General features: G+C 35.1%; 5 protein-coding genes across 5 annotated transcripts in view; 2 read left to right on the top strand and 3 right to left on the bottom strand.

Moving 5' to 3' along the window:
- Window positions 1-18,345, bottom strand: part of LOC111417718 (putative nuclease HARBI1) — a 351,867-nt gene that overhangs the window by 126,596 nt on the left and 206,926 nt on the right. The gene's annotated exons all lie outside the window — the stretch shown is intronic.
- On the bottom strand, window positions 8,404-8,900 carry LOC111419279 (histone H2A). The gene has a single exon (XM_023052054.2). The coding sequence runs from the start codon at window positions 8,876-8,878 to the stop codon at window positions 8,504-8,506; it is 375 nt and encodes a 124-aa protein (XP_022907822.1). The 5' UTR covers window positions 8,879-8,900; the 3' UTR covers window positions 8,404-8,503.
- Window positions 9,121-9,616, top strand: LOC111419277 (histone H2B). Its single transcript, XM_023052052.2, has one exon. It carries the CDS (start codon window positions 9,187-9,189, stop codon window positions 9,556-9,558), a length of 372 nt encoding a protein of 123 aa, XP_022907820.1. The 5' UTR covers window positions 9,121-9,186; the 3' UTR covers window positions 9,559-9,616.
- On the bottom strand, window positions 11,540-12,083 carry LOC111419280 (histone H3). The gene has a single exon (XM_023052055.2). The coding sequence runs from the start codon at window positions 12,032-12,034 to the stop codon at window positions 11,624-11,626; it is 411 nt and encodes a 136-aa protein (XP_022907823.1). The 5' UTR covers window positions 12,035-12,083; the 3' UTR covers window positions 11,540-11,623.
- On the top strand, window positions 12,291-12,740 carry LOC111419276 (histone H4). Its single transcript, XM_023052051.2, has one exon. The coding sequence runs from the start codon at window positions 12,322-12,324 to the stop codon at window positions 12,631-12,633; it is 312 nt and encodes a 103-aa protein (XP_022907819.1). The 5' UTR covers window positions 12,291-12,321; the 3' UTR covers window positions 12,634-12,740.

The raw sequence follows: 18,345 nt of genomic DNA, 5'->3' as shown, positions 1-18,345 counted from the left end.
CCACACGTCCAAAACGACAACAAAAACTACCAAGTCGATACCAAGTCGACCAAGTCGACTACGAGGTAACAATTCCAGGAAAGGAAAAATCCTTACTTTGCCTATTTTGAGGGATGTGCTCCAGGAACGTATGAAGAAGCGATAGATTCTGAAGATAAAGTCATGTGGAAGAAAGCGATGGATGAGAAAATGAAGTCTCATGAAGAGAATGGTACATGGTGGATGGAAGAATTACCAGAAGGAAGGAAAGTTCTACGAAATCGCTGAGTATATCGAATGAAATGAAAACCAGATGGATCAATAGAAAAAGCGAAAGCTAGACTTGTAGTAAAAGGGTGCGCGCGGAAAGAAGGAATAGATTACGACGAGCTATTTTCTCCAGTCGCTCGTTATGATACAGTGCGCGTATTGCTAAGCATAGCAGCTACGCAAGGCTTGAAACTTTATCAATTTGATGTGAAGGCCGCTTTTCTTTATGGCGAAATTAAAGAAGAACTATATATGGACCAGCCAGAAGGATTTAATGATGGAACTAATCAAGTATGCCGAATTCAAAAATCTATTTATGGCTTGAAGCAAGCATCAAAGTGCTGGAACAACAAATTTAAACAATTTATATTGAAGCAGGGGTTTCAAGAAAGTGTTGCAACGTTCGTACACGCGAGTTTCATAACATACACTCAACTGAAGCATCGATTGACGCACATCATGGTAATCAACTTCAACTTTGAAGACATCCAGACGAGCGATCTAGAGGACCTTTTCAGGTCCGTTGCTACACTGCTGCAAGAAAGAAAGGAGAGAGAACAGCGAGACAAAAAAGAAGGAATGGAAGAAGAAGAGTTAACCATTCCGAAAACAACAAATAAAAGAAGACGACAAGAGGACCAAGCATCAAGCCTGGTACAAACTAGTAACAGGTTTGAACCCTTAAATGAGGAAGAAGATGAAAATACAGGAAAAGATGAAGAAGACGAAATCATGGAAAATGTCAACGAAGAAAAAAAACAAGATGATGGAGAAAAATCCACCGTCAAGGATACCTCCATGGGGAAAAAACACGAAAACCAAGAAACGCGGAAGAAAAATAAAATCGCGCCGCTTGTACTTACTCAAAAAGAAAAATGGAACAGAATTAGCCAAATCATGCACGAAAAATAATAAACTACGTAAAAGCCAAACTAATTGCGCAAGGCATCAACATAGAACCGACCACGGAGGAAAACTACAGACAATTGAAGAAACTGCTTGAAGCCGAAAAAGTACAGTTCTACACCTACGATCTACGATCGGAAAAGAAACTGAAGGTCGTAATCAGAGGTATAATACAGGAAATCACTAGAAGAAGCCAAAAGAAGGTAGCCTTGTTTTACTAGGTCACTAGTAAAACAAAGTTACCCGATAACCAAAATTACCAGGATGAACGGGAAACAAAGCAAACCAGCACCGATGATACTCGTTGAAGTAGAAAAGGAATATCGTTCAATTTATAACATCAAGAAAGTTTGCGGAATAACGATAACGGTTGAACCGTTAAGAACGAGAATGGAAATAATCCAATCTCATCGGTGCCAACTATTTGGACACGCTCAAAAAAATTGCCACGGCGAATTTCGCTGCATGAAATATGGACAGAACCATATGTCGAACGAATGTCAAAAACCAAAAACCAGCGCGCCGTGCTGTGCAAACTGCGGCGAGGATCACCTATCTACCTGGATAAGATGCGCAAAGAACCCGAATAACCCGAATCTTAAAAAAAAAGAAGAAAAGAAAAAAACAGAAAACAATTTCTGGAAAAAGAGAGAAGTCCGCATGAAGGAAGAAGAATTCTAAGAAAAAAAGAAACAGAACAAAGACGAAACAGAAAACAAAGAAAACGACTCGATCAATGACATCAGCAAAAAAGCCGACAGCAATAAAACAGAAGACAAAGGAATAAAACAATTAAAAGAAACCCTGGGCGAAATGTACGCGGAATTCGTCTTTACAAACCCAACAGATGAGCAATTAAAAACATTCTTCGCAAAGAAAAAGAAAATCATTAAAATATTCGAAAGTTAATGGACCTAAACCGAAAGAAGACGTTAAAACTGGCATTTTGGAATGCCAACAGCATCAGAAAAAAGAAAAGCGAAACAACACAATTTCTGGAAGATCACCAAATTGATATATTACTAGTTACAGAAACGTTATTAAAACCCTGTCACCCATTTAACATCCAAAACTATAATGTTTATCGAAGAGACCGAACCGACGGCAGAGAAGGCAGAGGCACAGCAGCCATTGTCTCCAGACGAATTAAACACGAAGAATTACCGGAACCAAGCGTCACGCACCTGAACGCTAATGGAATCAAAATCAGTACAAAAAAAGGACCAATAAACATATACTCGGCTTACTTAGCTCCAAACGAAACATTTGTGGAAAATGAGATCAAGAGCATCTTTAACGACGACCAAGCAACTATACTAGCTGGAGACTTAAACTCCAAACACACGGACTGGAACAGCAGAGTAAACAACAGACATGGTTAGACATGGTAGACATGTTTACAGAGTAAACAACAAAAATTAAAACATCTTGCAGAAGAAGAAGGAATGATAGTAATTGGTCCGGACGAGCCCACGCACATACACAATGCAACGGACTCAGTAGATGTACTAGATATCGCCATTATTAAGAATTTAAAATACCGAACAACATTAACGACAATAAACGAGCTATTATCCGACCACTATCCCGTTCTGATGGAAATACAAATAGAACCTGAGAAAGAAGAACAAGAAATCAAAATCGTGAATTGGGAAGACTTTAAAAGAACCGTAAAAACAACCCAAAAACGAACCCACATCCTATCGACCAATTAGCCTTCTCCCATCAATAAGTAAAATCATCGAAAGAACCATCCACGACAGATTAAAAATAGCTATTGAAGACCGAAATATCATCCCAAATCATCAATTTCGATTTAGGAACGAACACTCTACCGAACAACAAATAATACGACTCACCGAACATATAATAGTCAAAGGAAAGATCTCCCAACTCACCGGAGCAGTATTTCTGGACATCGAAAAAGCATTCGACAAAGTCTGGCACCCAAGGCTAATATACAAAATGCTAAAATAAAAGATACCAACAAAACTCATCAACATAACTAAGTCCTACTTACATGACAGAAGATTCTACGTCAAAATAGGAAATGCTACTTCAAAAGAAGCAGCAGCAACCGCAGGAGTGCCGCAAGGATCAGTCCTAGGACCAACACTCTTTAACATATTCATCGCAGATATACCAACACCGAACAAGACAACCTTAGCACAATTTGCTGACGACACAGCCATATACACTACAAGTCGACATAAAACTTGCATTCATAAGAGACTACAAGAAGCAGCAGACATCATCATGCGATACTTGAACAAATGGAAAATAAAAGTGAACGAACATAAATCTGAAGCCATAACGTTCAAATTCAAAAACGACAGAAAACCCAAACCCGAAGAAATAACAATAAACGGAAAAAAAATCGAGTGGAAGAAGACCGTCAAATATCTAGGCATAAACCTAGACGAAAAACTTAACCTAGTACAACACTCGGAAGAAACGAAAAAGAAAATAGAAGGAAAAGTATCCAGACTGTACCCAATAATAAACAGGAACAGCAAACTAAATGTTATCAACAGAGTAATAATCTACAAGGCAATAATTACACCAGTGGCAACTTACGGGGGAGCCATATGGAACTTAGCCAACAGCAACGCAAAGGAAAAAATGCAACAAAAACTAAATAAAATTCTGAGGATGGTCATGGCTGCCCCGTGGTACATCTCAACCGAACAGCTAAGAAAAGAAGCCAACGTTAAAGACCTAGAAACAATCATCGATGAAGCAACAAGCAAACAAATCATAAAAATGGAACACCATCTAAACTCGGAAATAAAAAAGGCAACCCTAACACGACCGCGAAAAACAGACAAAAGGGACACTGTCATGACGAAACGTAAACGAGCCAACAACAACATTGGATTCCGTACAAAAAGAAGAAAAATCGACTAAAACCGCAATTGACGAAAATTAGTTTCGCAAAAAATCAGAAAAACAATTAGAAGAAAAAGAAAAAATCAGATGAACAGGCTAAGGAGTTAAAAAAAAAAAAAAACTCGAACCCGATAAACAAATGAGTTCCAATCCAATCCAAGAAAGTGTTACAGATCCATGTTTGTTTATAAGAAATAAAAATGGTCAGAGATTGTTCTTAGTAATCTATGTGGATGATGGATTGATAGCAGGGAATGATCAAGAAGAGATAACTGAATTAATCCATCAACTTAAGCAGGAATTCAAGATTACGGAAGGTGAACTGAATTCATTTCTCGGTATACAAATTGAGCAGGCTGATAACATTTTTATAAGTCACCCAACATATACCAGAAAGATTCTGGAGCGATTTGGAATGGAACATTCAAAGCCAGTTGGAGTTCCTACAATGACGATTGAAAAGGATGAAGAATCTAAATGTATAAATGATGGGATTCCTTATCGTGAAGCTATAGGTTGTTTACAATATTTGGCTATAGCTACACGACCAGATATTGCCTTTGCCGTGGGTGTCGTTGCAAGGGCGGTATCAAAACCATCCCAAGCTGATTGGCAACGAGTTCAACGAATTTTTAGATACTTGAACGGAACAAGAAATGTTGGAATCATGTATCAATCGGATAATCCTGGATCTTTTATGACATACAGTGACGCAGATCATGGAGGGGACTGGGAAACGACAAAATCAACAACTGGATTGGTGAGCACATATGCAGGAGGAGCAATTGTATGGGCAAGTCGTCAACAGAACGTGGTCGCTTTATCATCTACCGAGGCCGAATACGTGACAGCTAGTGAAGGTGTGAAGGACATTTTGTGGTTGACAAAATTATTCAATGAACTGATTGGTTTTAATGAATGTCCTAAATTGCGTTGTGATAACCAAAGTGCCATTGCATTAGTGAAGAACCTGGCTTTTCATAAGCGTACAAAACATAAACATTCGTTACCATTTTGTGAGAAACGCGTATGAAAATGGACAGTTGTGTGTTCAATATATAGACACTAAGAGATAGGCAGCAGATGTATTTACGAAACATGTTAAATCAAAAGATCAATTTAATGTATTGTGCGAAAAAATAGGTTTGGTTTCACTCCCTTAACGTTTTTTTATTGTTATTGTTTGTTAGTCAAAGACAACGTATTGAGGAGGAGTGTTGAACATTTGTTAAGTATTATTACAATACATTATCCTATAGATGTCGCTACTTGTTTGTCCGAAAGCTACGGATTTAAATATTTCTTCATGTTGGTAGCACGAAGGGAACGCTTTACCCTTGTTCTTTGTTCTGTTAAAAATAGTTCGTAATAGTTTGTAGTTCAGTTAGTATTTTTTCAATATATTTTCTATCAACGGCTCGTTGTTTTAATAAAAACATTACCGCAACTCAACACTTTTCTCGTTTCAAACTATCTTTCAACAGGATAATAATTCGAAGCATACCATGCTAAAATCTAGACTTTGGATCATATAGAACTGTTTAGAGCACCTCTAAACAACATCATAAAGCCCAGATCTTAATCCTGTTATTATTATTCAAGAAGAAATTGAAATATTACAATATTAGAAATGCAATTGACTTACAAATAGCATTGAAGACAGAATGGACTAAAATACCACCTGAATTAACTACTAAACTAGTGAAATCGATGCCAAGCTATCCAAGTGTTGTTGTTAAGCATACAGATTATCTAACAAAGTATAGTGTTATTCCAAATGTATAATTTTCTTAGTTATTATTAATGTTTGTGCTACAGAGGTAACCAACATATCTACTTTTTTTGCTTTTACTCTTCTAACTTAAATAAATCATCAAAAATATTTGAAATTTCTACCACCATTCATGATTTTCTAATATTTCGGTGGATGTTCGAATACAGATTTTGCATACAGTATAATGCATACATAACTATTACCTGTTAAACCATAACATTGTCTTCAAAAATTGGAGAGTAACCATAATTTGTACTCTTCATTTTCAGTAAAGAATTAATTCCTTAAGGGAATCAGTTCTCGATTAACCTATCCACAAATGACACCAATCTCTAATGTCTATCGTTTACCATGTTTCAGGTCCACCTAAAATATTCAAACAAAATTACATTAAACAATAACATAAAAATATATTAGAATGTAATATTGTGACTAATGAGAAATAACAGTCCTCAATTAATTCGCAACAAAATCTTTTTTTTAATTTCTTTGCATTTGGTTTTTGCATTTCATTTTTATCCTTAATCGTTATGTTTATAAAGGATTAAATTTAATTTCAAATTCTTACTTTTTCCATACCATGGCACCATTATTATTTTCCGCGTTCCTTGGAATTAGAAGAAAGACGCCATTGGGACATTTTTGTAAACTTCATTGCTGTTAACACAGTCAAAGAAGCTTCTTCCAAACGACATTATCTTTGTTCGGAAAATAAAATGGCATTGACATGATTGACATCTAGAGACTAAATAATAATCACATAATCAGTGAAGGTAACAAAAGAAAATCAATAAACGGGGTTACTAAAAAAAATATTTTCTGTTTACAAGTGTAGTTGGGTATCTCATTCACAGATGGCGCGACTCAATTTATCTAAATTTTTAGTTTTAATTAACAAATTATTAATTTTATAAATTAAAATTTTTACCCGCTCTACCGCGTCCTCTAAAATTGAAAATAGTGCTGATTACTGTTATATTGTTGTTAATAATACACAAACTATTATTATTAAATCTTTATTCAGGAACTAACAGGTGTCTTGCATCTTCAACTGTGGTCTTTGGTGAACTCGTCTGACTGGTCCCACCAGTCGTTACACGCTTCACTAATACACTTGATTCACTTATTCTCTACTAGATGGCGACACGCTACACTATTTATACCATCGACACAGAATAACCAGAAATGACAGTGAGCCCGTCTAGACAAAATCGGGCCTTGTGAATCGCCATTTTATTGGAGTTTATTTTGAGCTAATATCACATCGGTTTATTATTTACTAATAAAACTTTGACATATTGACTCCAACCTAAAGTCTATTTATGATATATACATAAGTTTATATAAGTACGTGTATCTCAAATAATTAAATAATGTACTTATCATTAACTGTTTGGGTAAATTACTAAAAACGTGTAATTCTGTCCTTAAAATTATCAATAACGATGGATTAAAAAAATTTATATTGCAATTCTACTTTTATATATAAATTGTGTATATATTATATTATTAAATAAAATAATAGTATAAACACAAAAAAAAATGCTGTGTATAAATAATTCTTTTACGATACAAATTTGAGCCTGTATTATAAACTCCAATAAAATGGCTGAAACAGTGGAGTAAATGCACAAATGTGCATATAAACATAATATAATATAAATCGCATCTTATGTTTTACTATTATAAGTTTAAAGAGAAAGGTGAAACTAGTGATTTTTAGAAAATTTGGATGGTCAGATTATTCCATATATTTTTAGTTTTTTAAAACTATTTAAAAGTACTAATAAGTACAAATTTTTAATATGAAACTTTAAAAGAACTAAAGCCGCAGTGATTAAATAAACATTTTAAGTACCTAGAACAACAAGAACAATTTAGAGCAACAAAAAATATGTGATTTTGCAAAATTAATGTCGGTGTTAAAAGTAAAACATATCTAGAACAATTTGAATCGGCAAAGTTTGAGTTATTTTAGATTGTTCTATGTTTTTTAATTCTTATTGTGTAATATAAATCCGCTGACACAAGAATTACTGACTGAAACTTTCGAAAACTTTAATTTGCAAAGAGTAAAGTGCCCTTTAGAGAGTTGTTCTAGTTAAAATAATAGCTGTTCCAGATTGCGTTAGCTATAATAAGTATATATTTGAAATATGGAATTGATAATAGAAAAACTATGGTCACAGCAATCAACTAGACATTTCGGCGGCCAAACCTATTTTTAGTTATAACTTCGTAATGCTGTATCCCATAATTTAGATTTTCTAGAACAACAATTAGAACAACTAGAACAACCCAGAACAACAAAGAAAATTAGATTTTTCCAAAAATGGGGGGCCTAGCCAAAAAACCCGTTTTTCCGGTTTTCTCGCGGAGTTCTATTTTTTCGATTTGCCGCTTTGGAACAATGTAGAACTCTAGAACAATCTAGAACAACAATAAAAAATTTAAAAATCAAAAAATGGGGGGCTAACTTCCCGCACTCCGTTGTTTTATTAATTGTACACAAATGAGGGGTTGTTAGATGAACAACACTGGCAACAAGAATGATGCACAAATATTAAATCTATACTTGTCGCAATCGTAGATATCGATAGATAGTTCATTATTCTGATTTTATGTTTGTGGCCCTGAGAAGGGCCGTTTGTTAATGTGCCGCGGCGGCAAGGATGTAAGAGGAAATTAAGCTTTTTTCTCGGTCTTCTTAGGTAACAAAACAGCTTGTATATTCGGAAGCACACCTCCTTGTGCAATAGTTACTCCAGATAGTAATTTATTTAATTCTTCGTCGTTACGTATGGCCAATTGTAAATGTCTAGGGATGATACGGGTCTTCTTGTTATCTCTAGCGGCGTTACCGGCCAACTCAAGAACTTCGGCTGCTAAGTACTCCATTACGGCCGCCAAATATACGGGAGCCCCGGCTCCTACACGTTCCGCATAATTGCCCTTCCTCAGCAACCTGTGAATGCGGCCAACGGGAAATTGTAATCCGGCACGACTGGATCTGGACTTTGCTTTCCCTTTAACTTTTCCACCTTTTCCTCGACCCGACATGGCGACTTAGATTATTTGACTTAGTATTTGCCGAAAACTTCAACAATATGTTTCAAGTTTCAATGCGAGCGAAACCGTTGTCTTAAAATATTTATACGCATCTGCGCCGACGTATCAACCAATAGCTGCCGTTAGCCAAGCGGTAGCAACAGGAGGCGTGGCCTACTGATCCGACGCTTCCACGTTTTAAACGACAAAGACAGATTTTTTTTTTTAATTCTGTAGACGCGAATGGTTAGTTAACGTGGTGCGAGTACTGAACGATATTAAAATCTTGTAATCGATTTATTGTTATTAACTAATCAACAATGCCACCGAAAACTAGTGGAAAAGCAGCCAAAAAGGCCGGTAAAGCGCAGAAAAACATTTCGAAAACCGACAAAAAGAAGAAGCGCAAGAGGAAGGAAAGCTACGCTATTTACATTTACAAGGTATTGAAGCAAGTTCATCCTGACACTGGCATTTCGAGTAAAGCTATGAGCATCATGAACAGCTTTGTGAACGATATTTTCGAGCGAATTGCCGCGGAAGCGTCTCGTTTGGCCCATTATAACAAAAGATCGACGATCACCAGTCGCGAAATTCAGACGGCCGTCAGACTTCTATTACCGGGAGAATTGGCGAAGCACGCCGTAAGTGAGGGCACCAAAGCTGTTACGAAATACACAAGTTCCAAATAATTTCTCTACATTTTTATAACGACCGGTTCTTTTCAGAGCCACAAATCTATTTCTGAGAAAGTATTATCGTATTCTATCTACAGTTTAGTTTTACAGACTATCATCAGACAAGACGTGCTAAATTCAATATAAATTTAAGCGCGTCGAATGCTTTATCACAAGATATGTACTATATTCAAGATCCGGAATTGCGATACGGCTGTAAAAGACCCTTAACAATAGAAGGGGCAATAGTTTTATGATGGTGTACATAAACAAGTCGTAAGTAAAGAGGTATCATTTGGGTTCACACAAATCAGGCACGGCATAAGCAACTTTTTTATACCTAATGTTCATAAATATTATTAACCTTTTTTTTTTTATTATTTACATTTTAATTAGGTTTTAGGGTAAACTTAACCCTCATTATATTATATACATATAGTTTACTGACCAATAAAGTTAAGTGTAATGAACTCGAAGAAATTCGTTGGTGCGTCCCTGACTTTCTAAACTATACGGCGTTGTCGGTCTTGTCTCAGGTAGAAACGGTTAAGTACCCTTAACCGCACAGAAGCAGAGGTTTACAATTTATGGGGATTGTAATTCCGGATGTTAGTGTGGACGACAATACAAACTTTGTACTAAAACTACGTAGAAAGGAAAGGAATAACGGTCGGTCGTTATAGCCTTCCACATAGACATCGGTTGTTATGACAGTTATAAATAAAAGCCGGCCAGGCAAGGACAGGATCGAATTTTTTTTATTTTTATTCTAAAAATTAATAAAAAAACCAAAGTTTACTTATAACAACTTAATTATAATAACTTATAATTAACTTAATATTAAAAAGAAACACAACAAATAAGCAAATAATGAGTATTTATATGTATGTCGACCTATTATTTTTCTACAATTTGCAAATAAGGTGTATTCCTTAATGCGACCCTGAGTGAGGAATCACAGCATTCTACAATGGAAAACTACCTGTTTACAACCCCGTCTTTAACCGTTTTACTACTACAGTAGGAAAGGGACGGAGTCATAAAAGCCGATCGAGTTGTTTTTGGAAGAAGAGTCTTGTTCGTATGTAATAAAGAAATCTAATTTTCGATTTTTCTAATAAAAATTTTTCGATATGGTTATAATAACCGCAGGGAAACTGCTTAAAGTCGTCCAAAACGTTGTCTCATTGCGTCTCGCACGTGTTTATTTCTCTTTTCGTGAATCGCTAATTATTATAAACATTTCGACAAATTTTTATTACAAAAATCGCTTCAGAATAATGCGGAAGATACGGGGGACACTCTGTATATTTAGTATTTTCTTCTCATCTCAATCCAGTAAGGAATCGTATAGTTCGGTTATATTGTCGGTGAAGATAATAGTGGTGTAGCGCTTAGTCATGTTATTTTTAGTCATGTTAGGCGAAGAGTATCGAGTTATTGGCATTCTTCGTGTTTTCTTTTTTTTTTCTTCTTCATGTTTCTTCTTCGAGCTTCTTATTATTAGTTGGGTCTCGCTGGCAGTCGTTAACTAACCTTCTTAATAACAATAAGACTTATTTCTACTATTTGTTAGTCATACCTTACCACAATATCTTTAGTTATAACTCACACTGTTACTAAATGTTAGTTGATAAAACCTTCGTTAATGTGCAAAGATTTCTTGGAAAGGCGATTTAAAATCACCTTTAACGAATAAAAAAAAGCTGCTGTTATTAAAGAGTAATGGTTTCGTCCAACATTAGTGGTGTTAAAGGCTGTCATCTCCAATCTTGCCATTGCATCTCTGGAAATTGATTCTTGGAGTTATTTAATTATTGAGCAGCAGCAGTTCTTGTTTCGTGCCCGTTAAGTATTGTTATAGTTTAAATGTAAGTTTAATTAATGTATAAAACGGGTTTTGAGAAGAATAAAAGTTCAGTTAATCTACAGACGTGGTGTAATTTACATGACAAGTACAGTTTTAAAACCGACTTAAAAATGTACAATTTGTATTGGAAAAGTTGCTTTTCAGAAAATAATCTATTGGTTCTGAAAAGAACCGGTCTTGTTGAGGAGAAGTTGGGTTGATTAAAATGAATTAAGCTCTTTCGCCACGAATACGTCTAGCAAGCTGAATGTCCTTCGGCATAATGGTGACGCGTTTTGCATGAATTGCGCACAAGTTGGTATCCTCAAAAAGTCCTACCAAGTAAGCCTCGCTAGCTTCTTGCAAGGCCATCACGGCACTACTTTGGAATCGCAAATCGGTCTTGAAATCCTGGGCAATTTCTCTAACCAAACGTTGGAAAGGCAGCTTTCTGATCAAAAGTTCAGTGCTCTTCTGGTAACGACGAATTTCGCGAAGAGCTACGGTTCCAGGTCTGTAACGATGTGGCTTCTTTACACCTCCAGTAGCGGGAGCGCTTTTCCTGGCTGCTTTTGTTGCCAATTGTTTACGAGGGGCTTTACCGCCAGTAGATTTACGAGCAGTTTGCTTCGTACGCGCCATTTTCGTTGTTTTTTTTATGAACGTAACAGTAACAAACAAGATATGTATGTAGTTACAAACTGATTGCTATCGTCAAATCTAAAAAATTTTAACGGCCAAAGGCTATTTTCTATCCTTTACACGTACCGCATATTGCACGCTTGTTCGGATTGGTCGAGCCCAAGCGGCGGTAGGCGTTCCCGTTCCACGTGTATATAACAGGGTCGAAACTGGCCACTCCTATCATAACCACAGTGTCCGCTATCGTTTGTTGTTCGTGATTACTAGATTGTTGACAAACCAACACAATGACTGGCCGAGGAAAGGGAGGAAAAGGGCTTGGTAAAGGGGGTGCGAAACGTCATCGCAAAGTACTCCGTGACAACATCCAGGGCATTACCAAACCGGCCATCAGGCGTCTTGCTCGTCGCGGTGGCGTAAAACGAATTTCCGGATTAATTTACGAAGAAACCAGAGGAGTCCTAAAGGTATTTCTTGAGAACGTTATTCGCGACGCTGTCACCTATACGGAACATGCAAAGAGGAAAACCGTTACTGCTATGGACGTCGTTTACGCCCTTAAACGGCAAGGGCGCACTCTCTACGGCTTTGGAGGCTAAGAAATTGAAATTATTTCAATATCAACACGACCCGGTTCTTTTCAGAACCAAAATATTCATAAAGGTTGAAGAACAATTTCACATACCCCAACTAAATTTACTGCGATTTAAGAGCCACAGAATATATGTTAAATGGTAGTTATTCGAAAAAATATTAATATATTATGATATTTTGATGGTAATGTATTATTTGCTTGCCACTATTTACCTAATCCATCATATACATATACAGGTGTCCCGTATACGGGCCGATTACCTGAATCTGATTTACGATCTGCTATTGGACAGTTTTAAACAGTTCCCGTGCAGTTACTATAAACATTTCGAAAAAAATTTATTAGAAAAATCGCTGCAGAATAATGTATCCTACAACCGTATAATGCTCTGATGCTCAAGATACGGGACACCTGTATACCGGGTATTCCATCGGATGTGGTATAGGCATTTTTGATGTCTAAATTTCACGATAATATCTTATTAAAAAGTTTAAAAGATGTGTTTGCCGTTTTCGTGTGGACGATATATTTTTTAAACGTTTTCAGCGGTAAACATCTTTTAATTTCTTTGAAATTAAGTTCACATACATAAATCGCATTATACAAAGCCGTTTTTATGGCAAAGTTTAGTAATTTTTGTGATTAACATTCTAATTACTTTACAACAAAAAATACGTCATTTTGTACAGAAATACGTTAACAACAATGCTATGTATTTATTTTTGAGTAAAGATGTGAGACAAAGCCGCGAGTCTGCGCCAAGTGAATCAGTGTCGGTTCATATAAAAATTGCCATTGATAAATTGTATCTAAAATAAATAGCCAAGAAGTACCTCAACTAGTCGCCATAGATATAGAGATAATGGTGGCAACAGAAGTTTTGAAAGCCTATCAGTAGCTTATATTGCAGGTTTCATTTTAAAGAGGCTCTTTAATAAACTTTGTTGTGAAACTTGTTCAAATATTCTAACCTCTGATGACCTAGTGTCTTTTAACCGATTCATAGCAGCCAAAGAATTTTCAAATAACAAGAAGTTATTTTATCCTGCTGAACAGTTTGTGGTTGCAATTTTAGAGGTCAGACCGAAAAACCGCTGGCATGAAGTGGGACTTACAAGCCTCATTGTGAAACATTTAGAGGAAACAGTGGACTTGAATTTTTTCAATGAATGTGTTGACCACTTTCTTTTTGTAAGAAATTGCATTTTATACAGCATTTGTAGGATAGGTAATCATTCACCATTAAGCATGAATATTTATTAATTTTATCTAGGTTGCATACTTTTGTGAATGCATAAAATTATGCACCCCAGATTACACAACGCCACCTATGATGGGTTTATGTGGAAAGAGAGAGACAAAAAGGGAAAGTTTAGTCGGATACAAATTTATTATTCCCTCGTAACGTTTACGTTAAAACTTCCGTCAATTGTCACCGACTCAAAACCAAGAAAAGAGACAATTTTTAATTCTGCATTTCGAAGACGATTAAAAATAAGATGTTGACATGATGAGGTAAGAATTTTATTAAAAAAAATTATAATGTATAGAAACTTATATTATTTTATAATAGTCATTGCATTATTAAAATTTTTGGCGAATCTGCATTTTTGAAGAATCGGACTGTCGTTTAAAAATCGACAATCTTCTTAATCGGGGGTAAATACACAAGAGCGTGACTTTTAATCGGATAATTTTTGATTTCGATTGAGAGTTTTTTTTCAAAGGGCAATAAAACTTGAGTGAATTAAAAATAAAATTATCCTGATTTAAAATCAAGCTCGAGTGTATTTACCGGTGTGAAAACAGCACCCCAAACATAGCAACCCGTTTTACCGAAGACATCCGAATATACGCTAAAGTCGGTTTTACACGATCATTTTTAGGTAAAATAAAAAGTATAACCCCACATAAACGAGAATGTGCTCCACGAATCTGGCTACTGTAAAGTGTATCTAAAACTACCTCTTATGAAATAGAGTGGTCAGATTTTGTTGCGGTCATTTCTTAAAGACGCTTTTAGCCACCCCCAAGAAAAAAAATCCCCACGTGTAAACCAGATTGTACTCCGCGGATCTGATGATTGTAAAATATACCTATAATTAGTATTACCCTTTATTAGATAGCGTGCCCAGATTTTCTTAGATCCTTATAGATATTTACAGTCATTTGACTGCAAAAAATCCTAAGGAAATCCTAAGGACGCTTTTAGCCACCCCCTAACGAAAATTCGCTACTATTCGCCACAAGTAAACGCGAATGTGCTCCGCGTATCTGACTACTGCTAATTGTACATAAAATTACCCTCTACAAGATAGCGAGGCCAGATTTTGTTGCACTCATTTCCTAAAGATGGTTTTGACACCCCCAAACGAAAAAAATTCTCCACAAGTAAACGCAAATGTGCTCCGCGTATCTGACTACTGCTAATTGTATCTAAAATTATTCTCTATAAGATAGCGTGGCCAGATTTTGTTGCACTCATTTCCTAAAGACGGTTTTATCGTCAATCAAGAAAAACACGTGATTTGTGCAGAAGTTAAGTAAGTAAAGTAAAACCTAATATACGAGTATGAAACAAATAATATCCAAGGAATAGCTGTGATTTGTCAATAGAGACAAAATTAGCTAATAAAATAAAGCACAAAAAATAAAAACCGAAATAATGTAAAACATACCACAAAAACAAGATAAAAGTTTACAATGCCGATGGATAGATGCGCACAAGAGACAGCGCACAACGATAATAAGTTTATTATGACCTGATCTGTTTGGTAATTAAACAATTCATTGTCAGTGTTTCTTAATTTCGAACAGGTCCAGGTCCATTTTAAAGTCTCTATCACATTTGTGAAAGAGTTCCATAATGTTAAATATAAAAAATTAATTAAAATTCCGAAGAATGAAATTTATTGGTTCTCAACTACCGGTTTCGGAAAAAATTTCCGTCATCAGGAAAACATCAAGAAGTATAAAATTAACAAGTTTTATTGGATTCTATTGTAATCTTTTTGTTTAAGGATTCCCCAATCCGATGTCACCGTCATTTTTCTTTTTATAAAAACAAAATAAATTTTGGCAATGTAGGGAAATAGGTATGTAGCAGTTGGTAACATCGTAACACTTGAAAATAGAAATTTGAATTGACGATTAAAAATTGTCAAAACACCAAATGTATTCACCTGAAAAAATATTTCATGTACACCTTCCGAAATAGGAGAAATTGCTCAGAGTTCTATTAAAACACTACTTCCAGAGAAGTCCCACGAAAGGTACGAACAACAGTACGCTAATTTTATAAATTCCAATTCATATAGTCACATTGACAACTAGAAAAATTAATGACCCAATGTCACCAACTGGTCACCAACATGAACTGGTTTCAGAAAATGTTACTAAAATCTCATTACAGCATCGGATGCTGTAAGGAGTCTCATTACAGCACCCGTTTGAGTACTGTAATAGCTTTCATTACCGTCGCGACGTACAAAATAGTATATTATTCAACAAGCGTATAATGGCGGCTGTTACCCACGAAGATGAAGTTGCAACACGAGCGAGCGAAGCGAGCGAGTGTTGTAATCTGAGTGGGTAACATCCATTATACGCAAGTTAAATACTATACTTTATCTACAACTATTTAATTTTGAAAAAAAAATCAAAAAAAACGAAAAAAATATACTTGATAGACATTTCAGACATAACCTCAATATAAGAAAGCTGTCATTTCTGTTAATATTTTATTTTTTGATTAGTAGGCCGTATCAGAACTGTGGAATAATGGCCTCATTATTCAACACTTTGTCAGTCATGGGTAATGCGTGTCATTACCCGTCAAAAATCAAATGTATAACAAATAGATAATTCAATAGTTGTAGATAAAATTCTTTTATCTACAATATCTGCATTTGATTTTTGACGGGTAATGAGACGCATTACTGCGCAGGACTGACAAAGTGTTGAATAAAAGCCATTATTCCACAGTTCTGACCACGACCTACTAATCAAAAAATAAAATAAAAAAATAACATCGAGTGTAAAACATTCATGCGCTACTAGATTAAAATGTTAGTTAGCTTTTTGATGAGGAAAGAAATGAATTTTTAAGAAAAACAAAATACTATCGTAAAAAGAATGTTTTTAGGATCTCAATAATAAAAAAGAAAATTTTGGCATTCCATTTAAAAAAAAAGTTGACAGTCGCCATTTTGAAACAATTCGTCCAATTGAAAATATGATATCACCATCGTGTAGAGAATGTCCTAAAACATATTACTGCCAAATATTTTGAAAGTGGTACCATAGCGTGGCTAAAAAAAATAAGGCGCTTACTCTGAATCAGGCTGTATAAGGAAAACTTCTACGCTTCTTTCAATCGATATTAATTAAAAACCTGTTCCAATAAACCGCATTCCATATATTACAATAAGGAAAACTTCTACTCTTCTTGCAATCGATATTAATTAAAAAACTGTTTACATAAACGGTATCCCATAGTATATAAAGTTGATAAAAATGCACTATTATGTTACAAGTTTTTTAAAAATGGCATCACTATTGATGTTGCCACTTGACGTAATTGAAAAAATAATTTCAACGATATGTGCCTTTGCATTCAATAATATAAGTAATATTTTATTGATCATTATTCTTTCCGAATTGTAATAATACATAATGTTCTTTCAATTTACAGCCCTCCGTATTGACGACTCCTGGGGAATTAGAGGGCATCATCCTCCATGAGCGTCATAAATGACGGCGGTCATTTAAAAATTATCCGGGAGATTGGCCAGGAAAACCATTTCAGCGCTGCCTGTAAGTTATTTATAGCTCTGAATATTAATCATAATTAAATTATTTTTTTTAGTTACACTCACACCTCAATAAAAAATATAAGTTTTAAGTATTAAATAAAATATACATTTTATATTATTATTTTATTGTTTAGTATATATACTTTTCCTATAAGCTAATTTGAAATTAAAATATCATGAATTTCTTCAGAGTAATGTTCTGTTAAATTAAATTTAAAATGCGAACGGTTCAAACAAAACGCGCAGCACATATCTTCAGGTTCAATTAAACCGATGAACTCAAATTTGGTAATCGTTTTGTGCTGCATTCTTACAACTTTTTCCACGTCTTTAAATTCTTTATTTTTTTTGGAAAAAGCCTCTTTCTCATCAAATAAGCTCCTTGTAATCTTCGAAACACTGTCCACATACAGTATGTTAATTAATTATCGTACCCGACGACATCATTGCAAGTATGCAATCAATAAAGCGATTTGCGTATTGCAATACGAATACTGTGATATTGGTTGTATACTTGCAATGATGACGTCGGGTACGATAATTAATTAACACAGTGTACACGTCCACGTACTGTTTCAATGTACAGAGCGTTCAACAATGATTGTAAGGTGTTTGAATTTCCCGCTTTTGCGTTTAATTTTTAAGGCTGGTATGAGAAAACTAATAAACATAGGCGTATCATAGGAAAAATTTCGAAGGTATTAAAAAATTTATGAGGTTAAAAAATTTTTGTTTAAAATTTATCAATGTGTAACTTTACTAACAAAATTTAAAAATGTGTATGAAATCAATTACTATTTATTGTTAACTCGAAAGCAATTAAAACATACCACGCCACCGACTGTTAAAAATACGTCGAAAACGTCAGCCGGTACCAATGTTGTTTGTTAAATGTTACTAAA

Source organism: Onthophagus taurus, chromosome 11, assembly GCF_036711975.1.
Source record: "Onthophagus taurus isolate NC chromosome 11, IU_Otau_3.0, whole genome shotgun sequence".
In the NCBI taxonomy this organism is placed as follows: domain Eukaryota; kingdom Metazoa; phylum Arthropoda; class Insecta; order Coleoptera; family Scarabaeidae; genus Onthophagus; species Onthophagus taurus.
Note: the sequence above shows the minus strand (reverse complement) of the source record. Positions and strands in the feature narration are given on the sequence as shown.

Coding starts and splice junctions, on each gene's coding strand:
- LOC111419279 (XM_023052054.2), bottom strand. CDS start 8,878: ATGTCGGGTCGAGGAAAAGGTGGAAAAGTTAAAGGGAAAGCAAAGTCC.
- LOC111419277 (XM_023052052.2), top strand. CDS start 9,187: ATGCCACCGAAAACTAGTGGAAAAGCAGCCAAAAAGGCCGGTAAAGCG.
- LOC111419280 (XM_023052055.2), bottom strand. CDS start 12,034: ATGGCGCGTACGAAGCAAACTGCTCGTAAATCTACTGGCGGTAAAGCC.
- LOC111419276 (XM_023052051.2), top strand. CDS start 12,322: ATGACTGGCCGAGGAAAGGGAGGAAAAGGGCTTGGTAAAGGGGGTGCG.